The sequence below is a fragment of the Eurosta solidaginis genome, chromosome 2 (assembly GCF_040869045.1).
Source record: "Eurosta solidaginis isolate ZX-2024a chromosome 2, ASM4086904v1, whole genome shotgun sequence".
Taxonomy (NCBI): domain Eukaryota; kingdom Metazoa; phylum Arthropoda; class Insecta; order Diptera; family Tephritidae; genus Eurosta; species Eurosta solidaginis.
This window is the reverse complement of record NC_090320.1, coordinates 8,262,823-8,288,872: the sequence shown is the minus strand read 5'-3', so window position 1 is coordinate 8,288,872 and position 26,050 is coordinate 8,262,823. Positions and strand designations below refer to the sequence as shown.

The following is a 26,050-nucleotide window of genomic DNA, read 5'->3' as shown; positions in this document are numbered from 1 at the left end:
GGCATCGGACCTCTATGTCAGGAATTGCCCGGTGAATCCTTTACTCAAAGAACAATACCCAAAACTTGTCAGCCGAGCAAACCTCTTGTGAAATGAATATTTAGGTGTTCTCATCCCGTTGACGTTTCCCTTATTCTGACGAGTTCGGCATGCATAATTTAGAGGGTAGTCTATTATACAGAACTGCCTTTGAGTTCTACTATGATCGTAGTAGATTTTACTATACGTTTAGAAATATTATAACTATATAAGCCGTTACTAGTATTGTTTAGCCAAAAAGATTAACGTAACTTTGTATTCCCTAACAGAATATAGACAAAATTTTGCTGAAAACCATGGTACAATTACCAGGTAGAAGCATTAGCGAAAATGCAACCCTCCCGTGTATTTTGTTGTTGCCGATTGTACATACACTGTCAATCGTTCTTTCAGTTTCTTCTGTCAAAAGTGATGGAAGAAGAAAACGTCACATGTGATTTTCGTCAACAAAGCCAAAACAAAAAAAATAAAAAAGTTGGTTTGCTGATGAAGCTGGAGGAAAAAGGCATTTTAAATAGAAAATAAAGGTAATTAGCTGTTTTTTAAATGATATTTATTTAATTTATTGTTATTATTTATTTACATATAGCAGCTGAATCACTTCTTCAACGTTTCCAGCGCATCAACTCTTGGTAATTCTATATGACAGCATGACACTGATAATATGCGTCCATAAATATCGAGAGAGGTGTTAAAAGACGCGCATTGACCTCGACAACAATAATCAGAAGGCGGAGGTAAAATATTTTGTGTTGGACAAGAGATATTTGCAAAAGAAGTTGAAAATTTTCAATTGAAAATTTTCATGTGCGCGTTGTAATGTTGATGATATTTGTACCCACAAAAAAAATTGTGGACATAAGTGTTTTGCGCAGATATAGTTTTGGTCTCCAAACCGGTGTTGGACCCACCCAGATTAACTTTTTATAAGCGCGGCCGAAGGCCGCCAGCGCAAAAATACTATGGATCTCACCCCGGTCTCGAAGCACTCCGGTGTCATTTTTCGGTTTTTTGGGAATATCTTTTGAACGAGCTAAAATTTTTCTTTTCCGCCTTCGGATTATTGTTATTGGATTTGGTGCTGCATGTTATCTTGCACTCAAAGAAATGGAATATGATAAGAAATTTATAGATTTTCTGTCGAAACGTTTATATGATCGCATCACTTCAAGATTATCACATGGTATATGTAATGGTGATCCAGAGCAAAGGTATAGTGGTTTATTAAATTTATCATTACTTATGGCCTTAAAAGATGTGGCGTTGTCTAGTGCCTCAGCATGTACTTCTGCATCACTGGAACCTACGTGCGATTGGAACTGATAAGGATTTGGCACATAGTTCAATAAGGTATACGAGTTTACCGTACTGAATTGTTTAGTTAATTTGAAAGTAATTTATTGTTAAATTTTTATAGATTTGGTATTGGTTGTTTTACCACCATTGAAGAGGTTGATTATATTACCGATACCTGCATCAAACATGTCGAACGTTTACGTGAAATGTCTCCATTATGGGAGATTGTGCTAGAACCAATTGATTTGAAAAATATCCAATGGTCGCAACATTAATTTTGTTTATGATATATAAATAAGGGACCATTTGTATGGTATGCATCTTTTAGTGTATGTATTTATATTCCAAAGCAGTTTAATGTAAAGTGAGATACAACTTTTTTGGAATTATATTGTTCCTACTTTATCTGCCTAAGGTCGTTATTTTGTAGTATTAGAATTATATTGGGAAATGCTATTGCTAAATGGTTTTTGTAGTGGACCTTATTTTCAATACATGTATGTATGAGTGCTAACGTTACTGTCTCCAAGAGATGTTGAAAATTTGGGATGAGATTGTATATAAAATGCTGAGTTAATAGTATGTTCATGAATAAGTACTGATTTATTTTATAATTTCATGTATTTTGTAAAGTAAAAATTAAGTAATTTAGTAACCTAATAAATATCGAAGATACATATATACATAATAACGTTTAATGTTGGAAACTCGTCGTGTCGGTATTTGAGGTGCAGATTTCTTTGAAGAATATGTACTCTTTTTTAATTAAAAAAAGCACGGTTGTGTTGAATACTAGTTCGGTTGTAGTACTGACTTCAATTACGGTTCCGGGTTTTCCTTCTGGCTCTAGCCAGGAGGCTTGTGTAGCAATTTCGGCTTTAGGTTGGATCTGGGGCCCTATTCAGTAACTGTGAGTTTTAAAATGTACACTTTTTCTTCATATAATTTGTATGAAAGAAAAATGTACATTTCAAAACTCATAGTTACTGAATAGGGCCTCTGGTATCGGTACCTGCTACGGTAAAAGTTCGGCTTGGAAGATTTCCCTTTTCAACTCCAGTATCGGTTATACTCCAGTTTTTTTCTTGTCATATGGATGATATAAATAATCCAAAAGTAAATCTATAGCATGTAAAACATAATTGTCTAGCAATATTTTCTCTTCGCAAACTGTTTGTGGCCCTGATAAGGGCAGCTTTTCGTAGGTATATTTGTTTAGCATTTTTTTCTCTTTGTTGACTAGTGGTGGCCCTGATAACAGCAGTTTTGCGTATACTTGTATAGCATATTTTCGCTCTTTCCAAACTAATGGTGACCCTGAAACTAGGGGAGGTTACTGCGTCTGGGTTTAACGGCTTATTCGTGGTACATCATGCATATCCGTTTGTGTGCTGCAGCTGTTCCGTGCGAAGTATTGACATTTGGCTCCAACGGTGTCACTTAAAAAAAAGCCAACATGTAGAAGGGACTTTATTATTTATACTTCGTCCTTCCTTCACGTTGTAGTGGCGAAAGTATTGTCCGATATTTTGGTGGATAACTGTAGGAATGACCGTTGGGGACGATGACTCTTGATTAACACTGCTAAGTCACATAAAATTATATTATATTTTTTATCTTACAACATTCGGGAAACAATATTTACATCAAAGACGGTAAATATAGCGATGGGGTGGAGTTCGGCATCAAATTTACTCTCTGAGCTCCCACAATAAGGTCACAGGCCCGAAAATGGAGCGAAAAAGTTTAGCCATTTTAGGGAAGCTAACGCCACAAGCTTTTTCCCAATTTTTCCTTCTCCTTGATCTTGCGGGGTAATTCTTTACTTTAGCTCACAACTGCAAAAACTCGTGCAAAAATATCGGGAGGTGTCAAAAAAATGCGTTTTAGACTCAGGACGACGAATCCGAAAGCGAAAATTAAAAATTTCATTTCTGTCAAAAAATATTCCCAAAAAACTGAAAAATGGCACCGGAGCGCTCCGAACCCGGGGGTGGAATCCATAGTATTTTTTCGCAGGTAATAGTCTAGTTGAGGGGTAGACTGCTAATACGCTACCAAAAATATCGAGAGAGGTGTCAAACGACGCGTCTTGACATCAGTATTAATAATCCGAAGGCGGAAAATATTCGTTCAAAAGATATTAACGAAAAACCAAAAAAAGACCCGCGGGTACCTCCGAAAGCGGGGGGTGGGATTTATAGTAATTTTACGCAGAACACCTTTCTGCGTTGGCGGCCTTCGACCGCGTTTATGAAAAATTACCATGGGAGACCTAATCTATATCCACGCAAAACACTTTTACCCACAGTTTTTTTTGTGGGTACACAACACCATCAAAATTATAATAGCCACATGAAAATTTTCAACTTTGTAAATATATCTGGAAAGAAATAAAATTTTCAATTTCAGTTTTCGGATTCGTGGTCCTGGGTCCAAAGCGCGTCTTTTGACACCTCTCCCGATATTTTTGGCCGAGTTTTAGTAGTTGTGAGCTAAAGTAAAGAATTACCTAATAAATTTTCACATCAAAAGTAAATAAACAGAAAATGTAAACATAAACTAAGTTTGACATTTTATGACCACTTTCGAATGAAAAAACATGTAATATGCAACTCTGATGCTTTTACCTGGTTATTGTACCATGCTGAAAACTAATTTATTTGAAGATTCTGTACGAAAAATTAAACAATCAAAATTTATTACTTTTGAAATACACGTAAATACTGACATTTAGAGCTGCCGAAAAAAATGAGATTATGTTGTTGACATCACCTTTATTATTACATCATGATGATTGAATCATGCTATCCAATATAATTTCGATAGAACTGTGACGTGAGCAGGGATCGCCTGATACTAGAAAAATTCCGTATCTTAATCGACAAGGCGACGTTGCAACAGGAAAATGCTGGTCTAATTATTTCTTGCAAAAACGGAAAATTCAATTCATAAAACAATTTCGAAATGTTAGGGAACTGCCCAACAACCAAAATTAGTGATCATCCTAGAAATCAAACGCACAATAACTCTTGGCAACAAGTGCTACTATGTATTAAGTAGGCAATAGAGAAATAAAGTCCTCCCTCGACGAACAAAAATCACGCTTCGGCAAAAAAGTATTAAAATCGACCACCGTATTTGGAAGCAGAGGAGAGAGGAGACCTCATCTGAGTTGGACTTCCAATCAACAAATGCTAAACATCTTGTTTACTGTTTACAAATTATTGTAACGAATTTTCTTGCAAATCCTCTTATTTGCAATCCTCTGCTAAGTTCGAATCACTAAACTGTTGAATAAATAACTCCAATATTGAATAATGGAAAAATGGCCTTTATTAAAGTACTTCACAAAAACACTTATACTTTGCTACTCGCTGGCGTAATAACCAAACTGACTGATAACTCAAATGAAACTCTACTATTGGCCGCCAGATCGCGTGCTTAATCAAACTGATTGGTAGCTCAACTCAAACTGAATTACAGCGCCTCTTCATCTGTTGCCTTTTATACCCTTTGGTTTCCTCGTTCGCATTTTTCCAGAATGTACTAGCATTGTCCATGAGCTCAAAAACTTCTCAGCTATAACTAAAATTGCACAATTTTATACATCTTTTAGGCGCTTCCAGAATCTACTAGTCCAGTAGCTCTCAAACTTCTCAGATATATGCATGTGTTTGCGCATTGACTCTCCGCTGCTCGTATTCGTACATGGTACATATGTGTAGACGCAATTATTTATTCGTTTGTGTAGATACATAAAGATTGAATTATTGATGTGAATGTTTGTAGTTTACAGTCTCTCGCGCGCACATAGGCGTATAAGTAAATGCATCTGTGTGCGACATCTCTCTGGGCTGCCTTATATATGTGTATACTTGATTTGATTATTAACGTAAATACTGCTTGGCATGGCCTTAGCATCGCCTTAGTGATGGGATAACTTATACTAGGTACAAACACACGCCATATTGGCAATTTATACCATTTGGGCAATTTATTACGCAATTTATCATATAATAAATTGTAATAACAAATTGCCAATTTAAAAAAAATTGCGTAATAAATTGTTTCAAACTGTAAATACAACCTTGTAAAGTGTGTTTATTGAGTAGATTTAAACGTCAGCTGCGCATGGCTCAACTATATGGTTGGCTCATCTCATCAGCTGATATTATTTTTTTCATTTCACTGGAGTAGGAATTGTCAAAAGAGGATGGCAAACTCAAAATGAAACCAAAACGTTGAACACATTATCTTACAACACACAAAAATTTTAAAGTTTTATGTTTTCATTCCATTCCATTCACCTAATTCCAACACGCACATTTTGACATTCTGAACACAGGTATGTTGTTGCTGTAGAGATGAGCCAACCGGCCATCAAATTACTATTGTGTAAGCTAAATTGAGTTGTATGAACACCACTCAATTTGAATTGATATTGCCTCAATTTATTTTTCTGTTTGAACATAGCATTAGTGATGCTAATATCCGTGACACTGCCCTCCACCTAAGTCTGATCGTCCCGATCAGACAAATCTCTCGATCTAAACGTTGCCAGCCTTTCCAAATGGACCACTTTCATTTTGGTTCGTGGTTTACCGATGGTTTGTATGCGGTACACTACATCGTTGATCCGTTTTACAACTTTGTATGGGCCTTCCCAATTACACTGCAATTTCGGGGACAAACCTTTTTTACGTTGTGGGTTGTATAACAGCACCAAATCTCCTTCCTGAAAACCTTCTGAATTAATTGCTTTATCATATCTGGCTTTCATCTTGTCACTCATAATCTTTGTTCGTTGCCTTATCAGATCATGTATTTCTCTTAGCTCTTCTTCCAAATCACTAGTGGATTTCCTGACATTTCTCTCCGCATTGGCATCTATCCCAAACTTCAAATCAGCTGGCAGTCTAAGGTCATTGCCAAAAATTACTTTTGCAGGGGTTTGGCCCGTTGTCTCATGCACTGCTGATCGGTAAGCCATCAAGAATAATGGTATGCAGGTATTCCATTCTTTATGGTACTTGTCTACTACTTTCCTTAAGTGCTCCTCCAATGTTCTATTGAATCGTTCTACCATACCATCGGATTGAGGATGCAATGCAGTTGTCCGTGTTTTTCGAATGCCCAATGACTTACACATTTCCTGGAACACAGCTGATTCGAAATTCCTGCCTTGGTCAGAATGTAACTCCATTGGTACACCATACCTTGAAACCCATTCGTTTTTAACCACTTCTGCTACTGTTTCTGCTTCTTGGTTTGGGATTGGGTATACCTCTGGCCATTTACTGAAATAATCCATAACCACCAGTACTTATTTGTTTCCGCGGTTGCTAGTAGGAAATGGACCTGCGACATCCATGGCGATCCTTTCAAATGGCGCTCCTGAGTTATATTGCTTCATCTGGCCATGACTTCGTGTTCTGGGCCCTTTCGCTCTGCTGCAAACCTCGCAGTTCGCAATCCACTCAGTGACCGACTGACGGCAACCAACCCAATAGAATCTCTGTTTAATCTTCTCGAGCGTCTTCGTGATTCCAAGATGACCTCCGCTTGGACCATTATGCAGCTCGCTGAGCACGTCAGGAATCCTCTTTCTGGGAACAACTATCAGTTTATTCTTGTATTTACCATCCTCACTCTCCCATACTCGATGAAGGCAACCGGATATCAATTCTAAACTGTTCCACTGTGCCCAATATGACTTCGCAATGTGACTCTCTGCTGACATCTCTTCTCTGTTTGGTCTTTCATTTCGTTCGAGCCCTTGCATAACGCGTGACAGATCTGCATCTTCTAGCTGGCACTTTCTTAGCTGTTCCTTGTCCCATTCATCTGTACATGTTATATTCATTAGCCGGACATCTATAGTCTTCTTTAGCCTCGGCTTTTGAACAGTGCTTGCATTCCAAACTACATGGTCTTCGTGACATTGCATCAGCATTTCCATGGGTACTACCTTTTCTATGCTCAATGGAAAAGTCGTAGCTTTGTAGTCGCTCGATCCACCGTGCCAATTGTCCTTCCGGATTACGGAACTGCAGAAGCCATTTCAACGCTGCGTGATCTGTCCTGACACGGAATCGCTGGCCGTAGAGGTATTTGTGAAAATGTTTAATGCACTCTACCAATGCCAACAGCTCTCTCCGCGTAACACAGTAGTTCCTCTCTGGTTTTCCAATCGAACGGCTGTAATATGCAACTACCTTCTCCTGTCCATCGACCAGTTGTGATAAAACGCCTCCTATAGCATATCCACTCGCATCTGTATCTAGAATAAATGTTGCTCCTGGAATCGGATATGCTAACATTGGGGCAGTGCATAAACGCTCCTTCGATGTTTGGAAAGCCACTTCTTGCTCCTTCTTCCATTCAAAAGCTTTGTTTTTTCTTGTAAGCACATGGAGGCTATGGGCTACGCTGGAAAAATTTGGTACAAATCGGCGGTAATATGTGCACAGCCCAAGAAAACTTCTCAATTCATGTAGGTTCTGTGGTCTTGGCCAATCCTTTACTGCCTCTATCTTTTCATTCGCTGTACAGACACCTTCTGTAGTTACCTTGTGGCCCAAATAATTTACTTCCTTTTTAAACAGCGTACACTTTTTGGGACTTAACTTCAGACCAGCGCCAGCTATTCTCTGGAAAACTTCCCCAAGTTCTTAAGATGTTCATCAAAAGTCTTGCCCAATACGACGATGTCGTCCAGGTACACCAAGGATGTTTTCCAATGTAGTCCTTTCAGTACCTGGTCTCAAAAGTAGCTGGTGCATTACAAAGTCCAAAAGGCATCACTGTAAATTGCCAAAGACCATCACCGACACTGAAGGCTGTTTTCTCTTTATCTTCCTCCTTTACCTCAACTTGCCAGTAGCCGCTTTTCAAGTCCAGTGTGGAAAACCATTTCGTACCAGATAGCGAGTCCAGAGTGTCGTCAATTCTTGGCAACGGGTAGCTATCCTTTTTCGTAACGTCATTCAACTTCCGGTAGTCCACGCAAAACCTCATTTTTCCATCCTTCTTCTTTACAAGTACTACCGGTGAGCTCCATGGACTAGCTGATGGTTCGATGACGCCGCTGTCACTTTCTTGTATGATTTGACTCACAACTTCCCGCTTCGCTAGTGGAACACTACGTGGAGCTTGACGGATCGGCCTCGCATCTCCAGTGTCAATTTGATGTTTCACAACATTGGTGCGGCCTGGTTTGGAACCATCCTGGTCAAATATGTTCGCGTATTTTATGAGCAGTTGTTTTGCCTTACTCTGATAGGCTTCCTCTAGCCCATGCGTCCATGCCGTGATATCATTTGAAAGATCAGTATTACTAGATGAAACGTGTTCCTGGAGCTGTTCACAGTTAATAACTACTTCGGCCTCTTGGCATCTTCCCAAAATAGCTCCTTTGGTCAAATTGAATGGTGACTTGAACTCATTTAGTACTCTTACCGGAATACGTCCATCTTGTTTTGTCATAGCCAGGGTTTTTCCTACAAGTATGTTCAGTGCTGATTTATTTGCTGCTTCGACAACCCACAATTTGTTTGTCCCACCATCTCCATCAAACTTTGCCCAGATGACTGCTTCTGATTTTGGTGGTATTTGCTGACTCTCTTCCACCAGCACTCGTTTACTACTGTAGCCTCTCTCGTAGCCGAAATTAAGTGGCACATCCATGTTCTTATATCGCATCGTCTTGCTTTGCATATCGATTTTGATGCCTTGGTTGATTAAGAAGTCCACTCCAATTATGATTTCATCAACAATACCTGCCACTATAAAATTGTGTAGTACCGTGACGTTCCCAATTGCTACTTCACATTCTACTTCTCCAACTACCTGGGTGTCTTCTCCAGTGGCTGTACGCAATATTGCTCCATGCAATGGTCTTATCTTCTTGTTGACTAAATCCGCTCGAATGATGGAATGAGATGCACCCGTATCTACAGTCAGTAAACGTTCTTTTCCATCCACATGTCCTCCGACAGTAAGATTGCTCGACCTTCTCTCAATTTGTGAGATAGAGATTATGGGGCATTCAATTGAGGGAGTCAGCTGTCGCCCCTTGCTGCTGACTCGCTTTAGTTTAACGATTGATTTGTCTTGGAGATTTGCTCATCTCCTTCTGCCATGCGTTTACGACCACCCACATTGTTGGAACTGTTAGGGTTGGTGTTGCAATAACGCGCAATATGCCCTGGCTTTCCACACTTAAAGCATTTGACTGCATCATTATTCTTCTGCTGCGTACCCTTCAATGCTTCCAAAATTGCGTCTACCCAGTCTGGCTTTTCCACTTCCACGCGATGAGCTTTGTACGCTGGCTTACTCAAAAGTGAGGCTGTTTCCTGAGTCAGTGCATGCGGTACCGTTTCAGCAAACGTTAGTTTTGGATTCGCATATGTAGCTCGCTTCGTTTGCACATCTCGTATGCCATTTATGAAGCTCTGGATTTTTACCCTTTCAGTGTATTCCACGGGTGCGTCTGCATTTGCAAGATGAGCCAATCTTTCAATATCTGAAGCAAACTCCTGCAATGTCTCATTTGCTTTTTGGTAGCGGTTTTGCAACTCAATTTGGAATATCTGTTTCCTATGCTCGCTTCCGTAACGTCTAAAGCGCTCATCAATGTTTCGTAGTGGTTCCGCTCGTACTCTGGGATGGTCTGTAAGATTTCCGCGGGAGGCCCCTTCAGTGCCACGAACAGAGCTGCAACTTTATCTTCAGCATTCCATTGGTTCACTGCTGCGGTCTTCTCAAACTGTAGCTTAAAGACCTGAAAAGGAACAGAACGGTCAAAGGATGGTGTCTTTACCTTTGGACTACTCGCTGAAACAGCTGGGCGGTTTAGTTGTAACTGCTCCATACGACCTTTTAACGCTTCTATTTCGGCATCAATTTTGTCCTCGAGTTGTAAAATTTTTGCATCCTGCTCTTCCAGTTTCACAAAGAGCTGCGATGATACCTGTTCCGAAATTTGTGCCGACATTTCATATATACGTGCCTCTTGCGCTTCCAGTTGAGATGCCAAATATGTCTTCTGTTCTTCCAATTGTGTTTCCATCTTAGATTTTATCTGTGTCGACATTTCTGACATACGCGTTTCTTGTGCCTCAATCTTCGATGTTATACGGTTCTCCTGTGATTTCAGTTGAGATGTTATATCTGTCTTTTGCACTTCGAGCTGTGTTGACACATCGGTTGATATTTGTGACGACATTTGCTTCAGCACTGCTAGTATCGCGTTAGTGTCTACACTCGCCAATGGATTCGGAGTCTCTATCTTCTCTTCCAATTTAGTCGCTGGCTCTTCCACATCGGGATAAAAGACATACTCGTCCACATCAATTCCTTCCAACTCCATTACCTCTCGTAGCCGTGCTTGAAGTTCGATCTTATTGCCGGTTGTATTCAATCCACGGCTCTCCAACTCCTTCTTCAGTTGCTGGATCTTCAATTCACTGAACTTTGCCATGTCCTTGTAGTCCTCTGGAATTTATTCAACAATTCCTCTTCTGATACCAATTGTAACGAATTTTCTTGCAAATCCCCTTATTTGCAATCCTCTGCAAAGTTCGAATCACTAAACTGTTGAATAAATAACTCCAATATTGAATAATGGAAAAATGGCCTTTATTAAAGTACTTCACAAAAACACTTATACTTTGCTACTCGCTGGCTTAATAACCAAACTGACTGATAACTCAAATGAAACTCTACTATTGGCCGCCAGATCGCGTGCTTAATCAAACCTGATTGATAGATCAATTCAAACTGAATTACAGCGCTTCTTCATCTGTTGCCTTGTATACCCTTTGGTTTCCTCGTTCGCATTTTTCCAGAATGTACTAGCATTGTCCATGAGCTCTCAAACTTCTCAGCTATAACTAAAATTGCACCATTTTTTACATCATTTAGGCGCTTCCAGAATCTACTAGTCCAGTAGCTCTCAAACTTCTCAGATATATGCATGTGTTTGCGCATTGACTCTCCGCTGCTCGTATTCGTACATGGTACATATGTGTAGACGCAATTATTTATTCGTTTATGTAGATACATAAAGATTGAATTATTGATGTGAATGTTTGTAGTTTACAGTCTCTCGCGCGCACATAGGCGTATAAGTAAATGCATCTGTGTGTGACATCTCTCTGGGCTGCCTTATATATGTGCATACTTGATTTGATTATTAACGTAAATACTGCTTGGCATGGCCTTAACATCGCCTTAGTGATGGGATAACTTAGTGATGCTAATATCCGTGACATTATGAAAGAAAACTTTCAATTGTAAAGATGACAATCAGATCCAATTATATATTTTTATTCTTTATTAAAAACGTCTAGCTGTTTTCCAAACAAATTGAAAAGAAACCCCCAAGATATACCAAGCTTTCTGTGTCTAAATTCCAAAACTTGTATACAATATTTCAAAGTGTTTTACAATACAGTATTACAACTCGGCCTTCCTGACGAGATCGACTCGATCGGGACAACTTCCGTCACATTCTTCGTGTCACTGTGCTTGTTCGCAGCCAAAGGATCCGATGCAATATCTGGTGTTATCCACATACGTAATCGATTCGATTCAACTACACCATTATATGGTATTTGCGTTACCTGAAAATTTTCGATGTCCTTCAAAACATACCGATCATTTGGCAATTTTTTGGAAATCTCATAAGAGCCTTTGTACTTAGCGATAAATTTTTTATTAGTCCCAACAGTAGTGTCAACATTTTTCATCACTACATAATCCCCTTCATTAAAAACCTTTGCTGGAACACTATGTTTTAAAAAATACTTCTTATTATATTCCTGACACAGTTCGATATAATTCAATGCTTTTGTTCGAATTTTCTCTAAATTCGGTAATTCAACTACACCCGCCTTTTCTTGTAAATATTCAGTCAACTCATCGACGATTCGCCCTTTCTGTTCCACTCCAAACAATAATTTACTCGGTGATTCCTGAGTCGAGGCGTGAACAGTTATTTATTGCGTACTCTATTTGGATAAGTTTGCCCAACCAATCTGAATGACCGATTGGTTCTGTAAGCTTTGCTAGCATAACCTTTAAAACTCTGTTCACCCTTTCTACCTGTCCGTTTGCCTGCGGAGAAGCGAGGGCAATCTTTACTTGCTGGACATTGTTACTTTTAAGGAATTCCAAGAAGTCATTTGAAGTGAAGCATGGTCCCCGATCACTTATAATACGACAGGGTCGACTATAACTGTCAAAGTATTTTTGCAGAGATGCACATACCTCTTTGGTGCTAGTGGTTTTTACTGCATACAACTTAGTAAACTTCGTGAAACTGTCTATAACCACTAAAATGTGTTTTCTAATCGTGCGAATTGAAGGAAGTGGACCGACGTGGTCTATGTGTACGGTATCAAAAGGGACTGGTGTCCTAGGAATGTTATATAAATTATGTTCATTTGAACGTGCAGCAGGTGAGTATACTATACATTTAATACAGTTTCTGATATAATGTTCAACCTTCTTTCTAAGTTTTGGAAACCAATAATTCTTTTTTATCTGATCTATTGTTTTGTCGACACTCATATGTCCAATTTTTTCATGCATTATCCTGATGATATTAGTTTCCATTTCCATAGGCACATACAACTGAAGGTGAGATGACTTTGGATCGGATTTGAAAACAAGACCATCTTTAAGCTCGTAATGCTGTACAGGGCCCTCCTCAAATTTTCCTCTTAAAGTTTTTATACCAATATCTCTATTTTGAGTTATTTGAATATTTAAATCTATACTATTGATCTCCTCAGAGCTTATTAAATGACAACGGCTTAAAGCATCAACATGGCCCATAGAACAACCGCTACGGTGCCTTATTTTAAAATTAAATTTTTCAAAATTGAACACCCATCTCGCTATGCGCTGATTTATTTGTTTTTTGTCCATTGCCTGAGCAAGAGCACTACAATCAGTGACTATGACAAAAGCAATACCCTTCAATTCGGTCTTAAATCTTTCGAGCGAGTAAACAATGGCTAACGTTTCTAGCTCAAAACTATGCAATTTTGATTCAGACTCGGACGCTGTTTTGGAAAAGTAAGACACGGGATGAAATTTTACATCATCTTGCTTTTGCATAAGCACAGCCCCGAACCCTATCTTACTAGCACCGGTGTGCAACTCTGTTTCTTTACTGTGATTATAAATAGCAAGTACCGGGGCTGACATCAAACAACTCTTAAGAGATTCAAAAGCTCTATCACACTGCTCACAAAAATTAAAAGAAACATTCTTTTTAAGTAAATTGGTTAAAGGCTTTGCAATTGATGAAAAAGAAGGAACAAATTTTATAAAATAAGAAAAAAAAACCCAGACATTGCTGAAGTGTTTTAAAATTTCGTGGCTTTGGAAAATTCTTTATTTTCTCAATATGTGTTTCATTCGGACGGATACCTTCACTGCTCACATGATATCCTAATAAATTTACTTCTGAATAGCCAAATTTACATTTTTTCATATTCAACTCAAGACCTCTCATATATAACCGACTTAACACACAACTTAAAATTTTTACATGAGTTTCAAAATCAGATGTAGCAACGAGAATATCATCCATAAAAATTACTATTTTTCCGGACTGTAATAAATCTCTAAAAATTTCGCAAACAAAACGTTTTTTTTTGTTTACTTCCACTCCACAAATCTGCATTGTGTATTCCGTTAAAATACTTCCTCTTTTCAAATCTATTAGATGACTTGGTTGAATCGAATCGTCCGTGGAAGACACCAAACCCTCAATCGGATACACCAAGCATGCAATACAATTTCTCCTGAGGCAAAACAAATCAAGCGCACTCTTCTTTGAACAATATGTATGGTTAAATTTTATTTCATTTTTTATGGCTATTTCCTGTCCCTTTAACTTAAGTTTGCATAAAACTTCTCCGTACGTATAAAGTTGCCTATCACCAACACCTCGATACTCAGTTGGCTTTAATTTGTTGCCCATGTTGAAAGGTACGATTGAACGTTTAATAAAACTCCTCGGACTACCAGAATCAAGAAGAGAAAGAATATGAACAATGCGTTCGCTTTGTTTTCCTAGCAAAGTGACACTTACCATTTGCATTGCATCAACCGCCTCAGCAACTACCACTTTCTTCTTAGAACAAGTTTGGTGAAAATGACCAAGTTCACCACACTTAAAACACGAACCTGGCTTACGTAGAGGTTTTGTACATTAAAGCACTGTATAACTTCATCAGAAGAATTATTTTTCTCGACGAATCGCCGTCTGCGGTTTGACTATGTTCGGCTGCGATTTGTCTCTAAGTTTGTCATAACGTTCAAATTGTATTTTCAATTGATCCGCAGTAGTTGTTTGATATAAAATAGATATTAAAGAATTTCTTTCATTCAATCCAGATATGATAGCATCCACCAAATCGCGTTCCGGTATGTTTGCCTTACTAGCGATTACCCTCATTTCAATAAAATATCCCTGAGCACTCTCATTTGGTTTACGTTTCCGGTTCCTCAACTGCTCGTAAACTTCAAATAGAGTATGTTTTTGCCCGAATTCATCACATAATGCCCTCTTCAAAACTACATACGTGGTGGCGGTGATGGTACGCGCAAAAAGTTTAACAGTGCCATCCAATAAACGTCGTGTGCAAACTAACTTCCTCTAAATCACTAAACCACTTATAAACATCAAAACCCTCATCTCCGGTATATTTGACCGCCATAGCGTCAATAGGCAGAACTCCCTGTCGGTCTGAAGTGACTTCACCTCTTTTCTCAATAAAAGCAGCTCTCGTTGCATTTTTAAACGATCGCTTTCCGCTAACATAGCTTCCATTGTCAGGCAACTTACATTAGAAGTACCTGATGAAGAATTGACAGCAGTGGGGTTATAGACAAAAGTAGCAGCAGTGTTTTCAGCAGCGGTTAAACAACTAGTGTTAGCAGCGGGCATAACAGAAGTTGAGTAATTTATGAACAGTAGTGTTGGAAGCAACAGCAGTGGTAATAGCATCAGGCTTACTAGGTGCTGGAGCGGTCATGATTGTAACATTATCATCAAAATAACGTTGTTGTTAACAGCCGGCACATCAGCACATGTTGAATTAACGCTTTCGTTTACATCAGCGGTGGCAGAAATATTTTTGTAATATACGTTGTATGACGAGGTCTCCGAAGAATTTTCAACTGGTTCTTCGTTCGACTGTCCCGTTTGGCCAAACGTGTTCTCATACAATGTACGTATCTGAGATATAGAAGCACTCTCCGGAGGCTCAACGCCGGCATTCAGCAACTCCTTCACCATTTCATGGCGTGTCTCCGATCGTAAAGGCATTTTTATTTCGCGTTAATCAAATAAAGACAATTACAAATTATGGTAAAGGGCGTGAAAATGTATCAAATCCAACTTCTGAATTGTAAAGATGACAATCAGATCCAATTATATATTTTTATTCTTTATTAAAAACGTCTAGCTTTTTTCCAAACAAATTGAAAAGAAACCCCCAAGATATACCAAGCTTTCTGTGTCTAAATTCCAAAACTTTTATACAATATTTCAAAGTGTTTTATAATACAGTATTACACTACATGCATGTTAACCAGAGACGTGCGCCGTTTCTGAACCGGACAACTGTTTTTATGCCCTTCATGAAAATTAAATTGTAATGAGATTTACCCACCAATAAGTACACCGAAATGATCAGAATTACGGGCTGACTTGATTTAGCCAGTCTGTTTGAACGCAATCAGTCTCTCGATTTTTTTTTCTGGAAATTTGGTGAGCAGGTATGTTTGGGCGTCCGATTAACTAGAGGTTTTTCGTAATTTCCTCCTGATTTAAATAGCTAGAGGCTTTGAATTTTTACCAGATGGTAGGTCACATATACATATAGTATACATATCTTACTAGACATTGCTGTTGTTGTTGTTGCAGCAGTGCTTCGCCCCATCCAATAGGTGAGACCGATCACAAATTGTCATCAATATCCTCTAACGGGAGTCCAAGGAAACAGGGGTGTTAGAGGCGCTGGTTCCACAATACAGTTGAAGAGATGGTTGGTGTCATGTGGGGACACGCTACAAGCAGGACATATGTTTTGTATGTCGTGGTTGATTCTGGATAGGTAAGAGTTTAACCTGGTACAGTATCCAGATCGAAGTTGAGCTAGAGTGACACGCGTTTCCCTGTCACTCTATGAATTGAATTTTCCGTTTTTGCAAGAAATAATTAGACCAGCATTTTTCTGTTGCAACGTCGCCTTGTCGATTAAGATACGGAATTTTTCTAGTATCACGCGATCCCTGCTCACGTCACAGTTCTATCGAAATTATATTAGATAGCATGTTTCAATCACCATGATGTAATAATAAAGGTGATGTCAACATAATAACCTCACTTTTTTCGGCAGCTCTAAATGTCAGTATTTACGTGTATTTCAAAAGTAATAAATTTGGATTGCTAAATTTTTCGTACAGAATCTTCAAATAAATTAGTTTTCAGCAAAATTTTGTCTATATTCTGTTAGGGACTACGTAAGTAACGTAAATCTTTTTGGCTAAACAATACTAGTAACGGCTTATATAGTTATAATATTTCTAAAGTATAGTAAAATCTACTACGATCGTAGTAGAACTCAAAGGCAGTTCTGTATAATAGACAACCCTCTAAATTATGCATGCCGAACTCGTCAGAATAAGGGAAAACGTCAACGGGATGAGAACACCTGAATATTCATTTCACAAGAGGTTTGCTCGGCTGACAAATTTTTTGACAGCCATTTTGCTCCCAAATCGAATTGACATCCGTTAACTGTGCCGTTTCTTTGCGATTTTTCGAAAAATATTTGTGATAGAAATAGGAAGCCATTACAAAAAAAAAAATCAAAAATACCCGATAAGTACTGAACTGCATAATTCCTTAGAAAATTTTTTTTTATTTTATGATGAATTTGGTAACTATGCCTTAATGATCTATTAGAGTTGCTGAAGATAGGTATTTTTATGAAAAGTACGGACATCAAGAAATCGTGCACTTTCGTAAACCTATGAATAACCTACACCAAATAAAAATTCACGTCAAAATGTCATCAGTAAGTAATGAAGATGTCATAACGAAATCTACTCTTGGAGCATGTCACCTTATTCATTCCGTATGTACGGAACATTCATCTCTATTTAAGAATTTGTGGAATCGGATTAATTTTGGAATATTATATTATACCTCGTGAGGAAGTATCAAATGAACGTGTTCCGAATATTTTAAATTAATCGTTTATCCGACACACTTCCATGAATACTTAACGGAAAAGAGCTTTCCGAAATTTCAAAATAAAAAGGTGAATGCTCCCTGCGTCAGGACCGCATAAAATCTAAACTCTTCTGTCAAAGTCAAGACCGAAATATAAAGTTCTAAGACAATAAGCCATTTTCTTTTATTTATTTTTTGTCAGTTCATGTCGGCTGCCTTTACAAAATCGTTCTATTTCAAAAAAAAAAAACCAAAAACTTTCCATTTCAAGATTTGTCACAAAAACGTCATATATTAGAATTAGATTGAAGAACGCCTCAGAATGCTTTTCATTAACTCCCTCTTATGTCAAAATGCATTGAACTTATGCTCAGATGGTGTGTTCTTGAAACAAATTCTGAGATAGTGTATTTTTGAATAAAATTCTAAGAAAGAATAACCAAACCAACATAACTTTATCAATTCACGAAATATTTAGTAGAAAATAAATTATTTCCCCCCAAACCTGTTGGCATTTACAAATTTATTATCACTACTAACATACTACTAAAGGTACCTTTCTACTACAATTTTCGCAGAAGCTTATTTCCTCCCGATTTCCTTACGTCATAATAGCAACCCGTCCAGGTTTTTAAATTTGGGAGTGTTAAAGCTCTGCCATCATAGGAAAAAAACCTCTAGTAATTGAATCATCATTAAATAGCTTCAATAAACACGATAGAGTTGTAAAGATTTAAAAAATGGCCATAAAAATTTTCGACACCCTGTTGGTTTTTCCCCTATAACTTATATATTTAATCCTAGATTTAAATGAGTTATTGTAAAGGTATTCAGTCAGGGTGCATTTCGTTCGGAGTTATTTACCTATCTGGCCGTTCAGCCTTTATCCGCCGACACCCTTTATCCAAGCCTTTAAAAAAATAAGAATGAACTTAGAATTGATTTTGATGTGTATCTGGGTTAATAATAATAAATGACAAGTGCAAAGATGAAAATTGAAAATATTATAGAGAAACTAGAGTCCCCGGCAGCTTTGTTCTGTCTGTGAATTGGTTTGCCTACTTTTAAAAAGTTAGTTAGCTTCCTCTCATCACTCTCTATGCCATTCTCTTCTACTTTAATTCTATTTTTCTCCAGCCTTTGTCTCCCATTTATCTCCTTTCCACACCCAAACCCATTCCCTCACCCTCTTCCACACCCACCACAGCTACAATTTTTTAAATGGGGTTATCCGATTAGCCTATTTGGAGGGCTGCCCTTTCAACTTTTCGGAAAGGTATGTTTCTCAAATAAAAAGGTAGTCACCGTCAAGCAAATCGCACCATAAATACGTTTTTTACCAAGGCAGGCCATTGGTCTTCTTGCAAAGAGAAAAGATCCCAAATATTAAGCTTGTCGAAGAGGAATCAAATTTCAAGAAAATCGCACCATAAATATAGTTTTTTCGAATAAGCCGGCCACTGGTCCGCCTCCCGGAAGGAAAGTTTCTCAAATATTATCTTGGTCAAAGGGGTAAACTGTACCGAATTTCAAATGAATCGCACCATAAATTAGATTTTTTGGAATATGTCGGTCGCTGGTTAACTTCCCGGAGCTAATTGCGAATCTAAAGCATCCCCAAACCACTTGAACACAAACACACGTTAGGAGAAGTTCAGTCACAAATACACGTACAGCAGAAATATTGCTTGCTTGCGCTGCCATCTGGGGTATGGTAGCAACTGCCGGTAATGCAGTGAAAATATTCACAATAGTGCCATAGTACAGATAGATTTCTTTGTGTGCTCACAATCGTTTATTTTTAACAAATTATTTTAATAAAATAAAGCTAAACAAAAGCACTACGACCAAAATTGCCCAAAGCTCGCCAATTAGAAATAATATATATGATATAACGTAATATTACAAAAACCCAAAAGTTTTTTCCATCATTTCTTAACGTAAGTATATTCAAACAAGGGGGTATTTTAAGTTATTTTTTTCTAATGTACTATGGTGATACGCTGTAATGTTTTTTACGTTCTATAACTATGGCAATATACATAGTAGGCTGGAACGATTTGTATGGACGAAAGTTAACCGATATCGCGCCATCGATTTTTCGATACGATTTGGGCTCAGGAAAAAAATTCCACTACGCATACCAAAAAAAAAATAATTTTCGAACCTGCGAAATTTTATTTTTTGATTGTTTTTCGATGTAAATGAAAATTTTTTTAGTAGGTCATGAAAAAACCCCAAAATCAAAGTCCAAAAAATTCAACAAAATTTAATTTCGCAGGTCCGAAAATTATTGTTTTGGCTATGCGTAGTGGAACTTTTTTTCCTGAGCCCAAATCCTATCGATGGCGCGATATCGGTTAATTAATCAACCCAACCTAACATACATCTTTAAATTATATTAGCCGTGTTTTTTTACATGTATAATCATCTACATTTGCGACTACAAAGAAAAACCAGCTCATCGACAGATACACATAGTAGTAATGTATGGAAAAATAGTGGACACACAAACCTTTCCTATCATTGTGACGCATAACGCATATCAAAATTGAATGTGGAGACACTCACTTTTTAATACTTATTTTAAACGCAACAATTTCACAAGTGTAAATAAAGTTAAGCACTTAGCAGTCCATACAAAGTTTAAGTGCATATGTATATACATGTAAAAACAAAAACAGCTATTATTTACTTTGCTAATAAGTTATACATATTAAAAATAAGAATTATAAAAAACACTTACGAAAATAGTTAAGAGTTTCGCGTGTTTGCTCTTTAGATAATCCTAGACCTTCCGTCGGTATTGCTAATGCTGGTGTCGGAACATACCAATCTTGATTAGAATATCCAGAAAAATCTGTTAAAAAATCCGAACGCACTTTATATTTTGGTATTTGTTCCTCCAGAAGGGAAAATATCTCAACCTCTGGTAAATTTTCACTACTGCACAATTCTGCAAAAAAAAATTAAATTCACACATACAAGTAAAGCTAATAAACGCGTGTTAAAAATAAATAAACAATCATAACACAGGCCGTCAGCATCTCAGACCCAGAAACCGGACTATATATTTTCGAAGGATTTTGATGCGATGAATCGAAATCTGGCCTCAAAATTGCTCTATCAGCTCTGTTTTCGAGATATTCTAACCTAAAAGTGCAAAAAACACCGTTTTTGTTCATTTTGACTAAACTAAAGGATGTTGTCTTTAAATACAAGTCTTCTTTCAAATGGCGTTGAGTTTGCTCAAATATAATTTTTTTCGCAGATATCGCATTTTGAAATTTTCATGTAGGGGATGTAGGGGTGGTTTCTAGGGGTTAGGGGATACGGGAGTTGATAGGTGAACAGTGAAGTTGGTTAGCCCACTTGTGGTGTGCGCTATCTAGATAAATAAGACTTATTTTAAGAAAAATATGCGAGTAAATGCTGTCCCCAGGTTTAAGTGGGTTAACTTGCTTGGGGTATGATAGGGGTGGTTTCTGGGGATTAGGGCTGTGTGTGTGTCTTGGTACCCGAGGGTTAGATAGTGTACGGGTGTGGTGACTTAGCACACTTATGGTGAGACAAAATTTTAATAAAAATAAGACTCAATTCAAGAAAATTAATAATCGACTGTATCATGTCTATGTTATCTGAATCGATTTTCAGGTGTAGGAAAATTTAGAAACATGAAAATTTCAAAATGCGATATCTCAGCAAAAAAAAATGATTTTGAGCAAACTCAACGCCATTTGAAAGAAGAAGACGTATATTTAAAGACGCCATCCTTTAGTTTTGGTGAAAGAAAACATCTGCACGGTTACATAACCTCAAATATGGGCAAAAACGGTGTTTTTTTGACTTTTAGGTTAGGATATCTTAAAAACCATAGCCGATAGAGCAATTCTGATTTGGATTCAGTGCATCATAAACCTTCGAAAATATATAGTCTGGTTTCAGGGTCTGAATGGTGGTTAAATTTTGTCGGCCTGTCTTTTTAAACGTAGGCGCTTTTTTTCCTCGCCACTGTACCTACATATATACATACCTGTAATACAACTAGCATCGACCATTTGCACTGTTGGCTTAACATTTTGATGTTGTGTAAGGCGCTTCGTTGATAATTTGGGTAAATGTTTGTTTAGTGTAGCTTGTGCTGACGGACTGAGGGGTGCAGACGACCGTAATGGTGTTGAAAGCAAATAAATACCAGGATCCTGTTAAATAAAGTAAGAAAATGGGGAGAATTTAAATATACATGCATATGTTTGTACATACAAATATAGACTTTTTTAAGTTATATTTATTAATCATTTACTACCGTAATAAATTTAATAAATGAGCCTCGCTTCACCTCATCGCGCTTTATCCCATCCTCCCTACCTCTTACACAAAGTTTAAGAGAGTGATTTGAAAATTTTTTTAAAAATCAAAAAACCATTATGGCCTCCATGAAGAGTAAATGGTTTTACCTGGTAATATTTATACCATGCCAAAAACCATGTCAGCACTTTTTCGCATAACGGTACAATGGCATACCTATTTACATACGTTCTATTTGATTTGCCTGAAATTTGGTATATAAATTTGCCTATATTAGTATTTACGATTCTTCTTTCCGGGAAGTAGACCAGACACGGACTGGGACTGGGATTAGGACTAGGACTGGGACTGAGACTGAGACTCGGAATGGGACTGGAACAAAATACATACCACCCTCTGGGACTGGCATTAAGATATGAAGAAGAATGAGAAGAACTTGAGAGAAGAGAAAAGAGAGAAAGAGACTGAGAAAGAGATAGAATGAGACGAAGATGGAGATAGATGAAGCGAAAAATACGAAGGGAGGAGTGAATACAAAGATTAGGAAAAAGTGTAGAGGGGCGAGGGCAGAGTTAGACGGAAAAAGCTTATAAAATGTATGCAGATAGACCAAATTTAGGGCAGAGCAACGTCTGCCGGGTGTGCTAGTAATTTATATGATTTTTGTTTGAAATGAGTGAAATGTTTGAAAAGTTAGTTTTTTCAGATCTTGATGAGTCTGTTTGAAGTGAGCCGTTTTAAAAAAAATATTTTTTTTTTGTTTTAAGTATGCTTATTGTAATTTACTTATATGTATACGCTTAACGTAAGTAAATTTAATCTATTAAGCATTTCTGGTAACATATATATATTTTTTTTTTGTTATATCAAAAATTAACACTACATTTTTTTTACTTCATTTCTGTGCTCTTAAAATATATTTATATTTAAAGACTAGCAGGGTACCCGACGTTGTTCGGGATGCGTATTTATATTAAAGTGGCCCTTATTTTTTTTAATATCGATATCTTGGGTCTTTAACTTAACAAATTTTAAAACATTTCTGCTAACCTAAATCACAAAACAATGTGCAGGCTCCGTTTATATAAAACAATATTTATTTTCCCACATTATCCCTCCTCCCCTTTTATTGCTTGGTCCATCCCACTTACTTTACTCTGTGCCTTTTTCTGGCGATCACATTCTTCTTATCTCGCGCTCACCTCTTTTCGGTATTTTCTTCACTCTTCCCCCACATTTCTATTACCATATCTTATTTTCAGTTCTTTTGTCTAAGCTTACCGCTAAAGCATGCAATAAAATCAGTAAATATTGCTTCAATCGGTGAAAAGTTATAAGCCGTAACTTACATACATATATGGATATACATACACATTCAAAATATAAAACAGAAAATACTTACAGATGCTGTTGATATACCAGAGAATAAAAGAAAGTTTTTTTTATATATGGGTACATACATGCTTATTTCGCTTGCAAAATCGTTGAGTTAGACAAAAAAAACTACGTACACATTTTTAAAATTGTTAGTTTTTACAAATTAGGTTGGAAAAAATAATACTTTTTTGTTGAGTGAATAATTTTAAAAGAACTCATTTTGATAGCTTTTTACGACTTTCTAATTTTTAATTGTTGCATACATTAAATATCCCTCAGCGTTCTGTCCACAGCTTCTACGGCTGTCCGGTTCGCCATGGTGCATTCATCCCATATTACCAACACACAGTCACGAATAACGCTGGCTTTTTCGCAATTTCTTGCTATGTTGCACATTGGATATTCATTGATATCTAAGTGTATGGGGATTTTGAACATGGAATGGGCAGTTTTACCACCAGGTAATAAAGTTGCAGCTATACCAGATGAAGCCACTGCCAGAGCTATTTTGCCTTGAGCTCGCACCTTTGCCAAAACAATTTTAGTTAGGAAAGTTTTTCCTATCCCACCAGGGGCATCTAAAAACAAAACCTCACCTACTTCATTATCGACACTATAACAAACGCGTTCGAATACTCCTCTTTGCTCATCTGTTATACCTTGAAGTATAGTAGGATTATACGAAATTTCGCTTGCGTATTCCCTGTTCACGCGTTCACCGTCTATAGATGGTTCGGGTAAGCCGTATTTGGATAGTAAGTTCCCCCCCATTGACAAAACTGTATTCTGAAGTTCGATTAAGCATTGATTAACAGCTCTGTCCCGCATTACGTTGTTAGTTTCCCCTTCAGTATGGCGTCGCATGCTTCTGAGATAGTCTTCTGACAGCTTATCCTTGTGTTTTACCCACAGAGCCATATGATTCGATAGAGAACAAAATACCACTAAAACGCAAACCAAATGTCGCAACCGGCTTGGACTGTCACTAATGCTTGCTTCGGATATAGCATAATCCCAATGCTTGTCATCGTCAAGCAAGTGGCGTTCTCGGCAAGCATCGCGGAAAGTGGGATATTCAACTCTCAAAAAAGTGCGAAGGTCCGAAAAGGAAGTAGGTCCTCGTACTGTATTCAACAACAACCGCAAGTAAAAACACTCGGCAATGTTCGGTTGAACCATATATACACGTCCAATGACATGTTCTTTAAAAATTCCGGGCTCCCCATCTACAGATCTGCCCCGTTTCCTGCGGTTAAAAACACCTCTTTGCTTATCATACGTGTAATAAGAGGGAACCTCCTCATATATTAATGTCCTCGCAAACCTGTCTCTTTCGCAAAGCCGAAAGTATGCCAGTAAATTGGTTTGCCTCGGGTTTTTTACTCGATCTGTCACGTTTCCGCAATTGAAGTATATCCTTTGCCCTCCTTCTAGATGAACCTCCAAATGCACTACAGGGGGATATCGCTCATGAATGGGAAAGCTTAATATTCTCCAAACGGCCTCTGAAGAGCTTATATAACGCCCTGATTGAAATCTAGTTATTTCGTCATTCTCATTCCTTAACGCAAACGTTGCCTGATCACTGCCCTTATTTATATACTTGCATATATATTTAATGGATGATAAACTAGTGCACACTTCCACGTTAATGTGGGCCTGAAACGTTTTGGAGAATACAGATGAATATGGTACGACCAATCTATTGTCCAAAATTATATCTTCACCACGTAATCTTAAAGTGGCAGTAAACCCACCTTTTTCTGAGGACCGTCGCCGACAAGAGGGATATCCATCCTCTCCCGTTCTATAAGTGCCCGCGGATAATCTTTCGAGCATCGGCCGTCCTGTATGCATGGAGAATTGCTATTTAATATCCCGCAAGGACCATGGACCATGTGTGTTCTTACTATGTCAAATAGTGTGGCATCTGTGTTGCTGTCTGGAAATTCGGCACTTATCACATTATCAATATCGTTAGGGCGTATTTTGTCTTCCAACCAGAGAAGTACATGTGCATGTAGTAGACCTCGTTTTTGCCACTCAACGCTGTATATAAAGCACAAAGCTGACCCAAACAGATTCTCCTTTGTAATTAGGCGTATTAGAGCTTTAAGTTTTAAGTGGAACACTCTAGCTATTATGTCGTGCCGATCGTATGCTGCGAAGTTGCTGTGTAATTTCAGCCCACTTCGGATTTGTTGTCATCGTTATAAAGAGATCAGGCTTTCCATATTTTCTAACGTAGCAAAAAGCATCCTGTGTATGTTCGTGCATGTATCGTGGACCTCCCGTAAAACTGGACGGAAGTATTACTAATTTGCTCAAATTTTCTGTACCTCCATCTTGTTGCATAGCATCGCGTAAGTGCACATACTCCTCACGTGCAATCTTTGCAAGTATACAAAAATGTTTGCTCTTATCTGTAGCATGTATGCATAAAATTGTTGTGATGACAACTTTTTATGTGGGTTTGGCAATCTAGTAGTAGGGTTTATTTGATGTAATTCAAAGTTATATCCATCTTCCCCGTGACAAAAAATTAATGGGTATTGAAGCGCATCGTATGATCGATGTGTCTCGTATATACGATGAAGACGATCGTCATGAGTGCGCAAAACAATATCGCGCCTTTCACACTCTTGGTCGACTAAAACAACTGCAACTTCATTTGTAGTAGGAGGATTCTACCTTCTTGGATGTTCTGTTGCGGGCCTTTTATCAGCACATATTACAAATTTATAATTATTATTTTGATCTTCG

General features: G+C 37.8%; 1 protein-coding gene and 1 long non-coding RNA gene across 2 annotated transcripts in view; one reads left to right on the top strand and one right to left on the bottom strand.

Moving 5' to 3' along the window:
• milt (trafficking kinesin-binding protein milt) overlaps positions 1-26,050 on the bottom strand; it is a 98,338-nt gene that overhangs the window by 59,445 nt on the left and 12,843 nt on the right. Inside the window, exons 2-3 of the mRNA XM_067764307.1 lie at positions 21,636-21,804; positions 20,349-20,558 (exon numbers count right to left, since the gene is read on the bottom strand). Of these exons, the coding sequence (XP_067620408.1) occupies positions 20,349-20,558; positions 21,636-21,804 (379 nt within the window). The remainder of the gene's footprint in view (positions 1-20,348; positions 20,559-21,635; positions 21,805-26,050) is intronic.
• LOC137241960 (uncharacterized) lies at positions 466-1,898 on the top strand. Its single transcript, XR_010950037.1, has 4 exons — positions 466-566; positions 629-1,250; positions 1,311-1,389; positions 1,457-1,898. It is a non-coding gene; the product is annotated as an uncharacterized lncRNA (long non-coding RNA).